This window comes from Coffea eugenioides, chromosome 3 (assembly GCF_003713205.1).
Source record: "Coffea eugenioides isolate CCC68of chromosome 3, Ceug_1.0, whole genome shotgun sequence".
In the NCBI taxonomy this organism is placed as follows: domain Eukaryota; kingdom Viridiplantae; phylum Streptophyta; class Magnoliopsida; order Gentianales; family Rubiaceae; genus Coffea; species Coffea eugenioides.
Window position 1 is genome coordinate 42,953,741 of NC_040037.1, and position 4,915 is coordinate 42,958,655.

Consider the following 4,915-nt stretch of genomic DNA (forward strand, 5'->3'; position numbering starts at 1 on the left):
CAATTAAGAAAAGTTTTTCATTGTTTAAATCTATACACTACTTTCCTTTTGTACCCTCATTAATTGTCCAATTCACCCATATTTTCTCTCACTAGAGTACTAAATGGTGCTGTTTTACTAGGCCAAAAGCAATGCAAACTAACTAGGAGTAGTAATTAAGAACCCTGTATTGAAAAAGAGAGATAAAAGGGTAAAATTGTGAAAAAATAATTAATGCTGCATGGGGATAGTAAAACGACAGATAAAAGTACTTAAGAGCAAATTTCTTAAACGTCAGTTATAAAAAAAGGAAGGGAGTATGTGTTTCTGGACGGGCTTTTGGTTGCTGCCTCGGGGAGTGCAAGAAAGGACAGGAGAGAAGGGAAGAGCACAGGAGAAAGATTAAAAAAAAAAAAGGAGAGAAAGATAAGCAGCTGATTTGGATTGTGGATTTTAAGTTGATTTAATTGCATCTTGCCCTCCTCAATTATGCCTAGACTGAAGTTTGTACCCCAAACGTTTAATTTTTGCAATTAACTATCTCCAACTCTTAATTTGCCGCATGATTTAAAATGAAGCTAAATCCGATGGGATAAAAGAGCGACATGACCGATTTGCCCTTAAATCTTACTAAAATGCCCAAAGTATCCCAGAAAAAAGCAATTTTCTAGGAAACCTTTTCACTTTCCCCTTCCTTTGATTTTCGTCTGCCACAATAGGACAAATAAGGAAAAGGGAAAATGTCCAATTTCGTCCCTAAATTTTGGTGTCAATTTAGTTCTTAACTTTTATTTCTGACTAATTTGATACTTGAACTTATTTTACAATTCCAATTAAGGACCCCCAATGGTACTACTATTTAAAACCGATATATGGCTTCTAATTAACTAACTAAAATAGAGGTATTATAGAAATGTCACCGTGACATTATAATGAAACAAGCAAATCAAACTTCTAAATTGTACAAAAAATTACCAAATAAAACTTCTTTGAAGTTTAATCTTGTGATTTTTTAATACATTGATTTATTACAATCCAGTGAGTGGTGTTCTCAAAATTCCCCTATTTAATTAGTCAATTAGAAGTCAGATTTGTTTTAAATGGTAGTGTCACAACGAAAGTCCTCAGTTGAAACTACAAAATAAGTTCACATATTAAATTGGTTAGGAATAAAAAGTTAGGAACTAAATCGACACTAGTGAAAAGATTTAGGAATAAAATTGGTCATTTTTTCAAAGAAAAACCACAACAACAATAATCGCCATCTTACCAATCGAAATTAACACTTCTCCCATCAATGGATTTTGTCGAACAGCTCTCACCTTACCTATTCTGCTGCAACTTCTTAATTAAAGTTATTTGAGTTATTAGCGTTTGGAAGTTTGAAAACTCAATAATCAATATCCATTGATTTGAGATCCTCTCTCAATTAAAAGTCCATCAGTCCAAGTCCAAACCGAGGTTTTCATTCCGGGGTTCCATTTGCAAAGGTGAATATCAAGATAAGACTCCTGGCTCATATCGAAGTGAAATGGCATGTGGAATTGAGTTAGATCATGTTCGCAATCTGCCAATATAGAGTTTTGTATCTCGGAAGTGGTAATTAACCTCACAAAATGCAAACGAAAACTGCAAAGATTAGAATTAAGAATTGGTGAACTGTTTCAAGGGCATTGTAGATTAACAACCCTGCAGGAAAATAGGCCAAGCCACTTTCATGTGAATGATATTGTAATATGATATAGATACAATGTAGACTAATAAATTGCTTATTAGACGCTTTTACTATTCACAATATATCCTGCTCAGGATTAAGAAGGAACACAAAAACCCACAAAATCAAGGCCATGCAACTTAGCTTTGGCAATCTGCACAGAAAAAGGAAAAGAAAATCCAGAAAACTATGAATAAATGCTAAGATTCAGAATGTGTTAATGGAATATTAATACATCAACAATTGGCCAACTCGAACATAGTGAATACTCAGTTCCCAGGTGGGTTTCTGTTCCAAGACAAATAGGATGGATCGCCATAAGGCCTGCATGAGTGAATGGACAAAAGAAGTATTAAAGAATTACCAAGTACAAGGCAAAGATATCAATTAAACCAATGTTGTAAACAGCAATTCTCACAAAATAAATTGACAAACAGGCGTAGGTTTCCACAATTCATAATTCTATATGCTGATAAATCATATAGAAGAGAAGATTATAGCATCATATTTTGGTTTCTCATCTTAAAACAACAGCTCAATTTCCACTGACCCTAAAATAATTCATCGAATGACTCTGGTCTCAGTGGTTTGCATTATGTACTCATGAAGGTGTACAGTAAATTAAAAATTTCACACTACCAAAACTAGAAGAACTATATCCATTTGATGCTAAACAGTAATAAGAGGATTGATAACTACTAATGAGAATACCTTGGCTTTATAAGGTACATTACTATGAAAGTTGTTGCAATGAATAAGCACAATCCACCAATAGTGATGTATCCCAAGCCTAAGAAACTGTTTTTTCCACCAATCCAAGTCGTAGTCGAAAGAACCAGCTTCTTTTTGCCTCCAAAAGCATAAGCATTATAGTTATTCTGTATAACCACTGTTATCATCTCATTAGCCTCAAGATCCTGTTCAATTCTCCCATACAACTTTCGGAAGCTTGGCAATGCTGCAGTGCGCATCCAGACTAGAAGGTCCTCTTGCTCACTCAACTGTTATAAGGCAATAAATTGAGCAGAGTAAACGAACGCTTGGATCGGTAGACAGGAAAATGTAAAAGGGAGAGATTTCGAAAGAGAGATGGAGAAAAGATAGAGAGAAGAGATGACTGCACTAACTGGTATTTTTTCATCCAGTTTTCCTCCTCCAATCAAGCTTCCCTGCTGAAAGTTTTTAGGATAAACTTTTGATCCAAATTTATAGTTCTTATCGCTGTCCCATGCAATATCTTTCTTGTTTACAGATAGATTCATGCCACCAACTGAGAATCCATAAGTATCATTGAACAAACTCCAAGCAACAAGGCCACAAGGCACAATGGGCTTATTATCAACGCGTGCTTCGGGTTCACAGGGTGATGTTAAATCCTCATTTTCTGGGTTTCGCAACTGTTTGTCACTTCTGCTTTTGACATATCTGCATAAAAGCAATCAGAAACTTTACATCACACTTTGGTTTGTAATAAATGATCACAAGCTGGAAAAGAGAGTGAGATTTCCAGTGGAGCTCTGAATAAGTGAAGATGAAACAAGCTAATCAAGAAAGAGTATAGCACACTAGAAGTCTCAAATTTGCAATTAGGTTTCTTTTATGGCTAGGAGCAAGACAACTACAAAAGATGCCACAAATAAAAAAAAAAAAAATTCCTCACCCACAGATTAAACTATATCAGTAGTAAAAGCAAAGCGTGATGGCAAGTAAATCAAGGTTTTCTTAGATTATGAAACCACAGAATCTGGAGAATCAATAAACTTGGAAGAACAAGGCATCTCCAACTGCACCAAATAAGAAATCCACTCTGATCTCCAGAAAGCTTCACATCATTAAGGTCAAATTATTCATTTGGTCCAGCTTATACAGTCTAGCATGCTGGTGTTTTCACAAAAACAATGGGAAAAACACCCAAGAGACATTTCAAATAAATAACAACTACTCAATCCCGTTGGAAACAACGTCAGAAAAAATAAAACATACCGACGATGGTTTTGATAGAAGTTATCAAGCTGGTAATAGATGTAAACCGGATGCTGCATTTTCTTTGGGACCTGAACAGTCATTTTGCAAACTAATATTTTCAAACTGGAGGAAGAGAAGTGGAATAAATGAAACAAATTCTTTTCATGTTGTATCTGCAAACATCAGTTCTAAGAAATTGCACCTACTGTCAAGCTCCGGACACAGGTTTTGTTGGTCTTGTCACTCTGAATAAATGCAGTTTTCTCTTGATCGGAAGGAATGCAATCCTCGTCATAGCGGTCTACAATTTCAACCACCTATACATCAGCAATAGCATATCAGACCCATTGAAAAGGTTACTTTTTTGAAAGACTAGCAGATGGATCATCTAAATCTTTACCCTCTCTGATGCAGACAGAGACAAAAGGCCAATTGGTATGAATATAACCCCTACTAGTATAAAAGTTGTGACCACCTAAAATAATAACAGGAGGAGAATCAGAAAAGAACAGAAAAGGAATAAAGGATCAAGTTTTCACAAGATCATAAATCCAGTTGCAAGAAATATATAATGAAAACATACCAATACACTGGAGTTGTTTAATATCGGTTTGCATGCAGGCAGTATCTTGTTGTGGTAACCTAGAATCCTGAAAGCATAACAAAAAGTGGGGCAACAGAATTGATACCTTAATATTGATAACAGGGGAAATTGAATGCTATAAGAAAAAAAAAAGCAATCTCAATCAACTAATCATTCATTTAAAAAAGGTTAATCAGTGTTACGTGCTAAAAACCAGAATTCAGAAACTAAAATTGCATATTGATCAGATGCAACAATGAAGTAGCCAGAGAAAATTCCTGAATTCTTCACCATAAATCGTCATATCTATGGGAAATTTACGTAATTGAATCAATCATGGGCTTTAAACTGTATTGATACTCAATCAAAAAATAAAAATAAAAATAAAAATAGAAAGGGGGATCTCGCAAAGGGCTTTCATAAATCCGAACATTCAGAAACATACTACCACTGTTAATCACCCCGCATTGCCAAACCTTATGGATTAATGATCAAGAACCAAGAAACGGAATCCCAAATAGCACTTAAGAACTATTCTCATTTTTTTAAAAGAATTTACTTATTATAATCATGCAGGCCCGTGATGGTTCTTGAAAAACCATTTCTTGTTCCATTACAAATCTGAGGTTAACCGTTCGAGTAATTATCATCAAAATAGCAAAAAATTCCAAAAA

At 34.8% G+C, this 4,915-nt stretch overlaps 1 protein-coding gene across 1 annotated transcript; it reads right to left on the bottom strand.

Moving 5' to 3' along the window:
• Window positions 1-1,888: 1,888 nt before the first annotated feature.
• Window positions 1,889-4,535, bottom strand: LOC113766682 (putative ALA-interacting subunit 4). The gene is made up of 8 exons (XM_027310847.1): window positions 4,456-4,535; window positions 4,242-4,308; window positions 4,059-4,133; window positions 3,865-3,975; window positions 3,677-3,747; window positions 2,821-3,118; window positions 2,405-2,694; window positions 1,889-2,017 (listed from the first exon to the last, which is right to left on the bottom strand). Exons 1-8 carry the CDS (start codon window positions 4,533-4,535, stop codon window positions 1,963-1,965), a joined length of 1,047 nt encoding a protein of 348 aa, XP_027166648.1. The 3' UTR covers window positions 1,889-1,962.
• Between the last annotated feature and the right edge of the window lie 380 nt (window positions 4,536-4,915).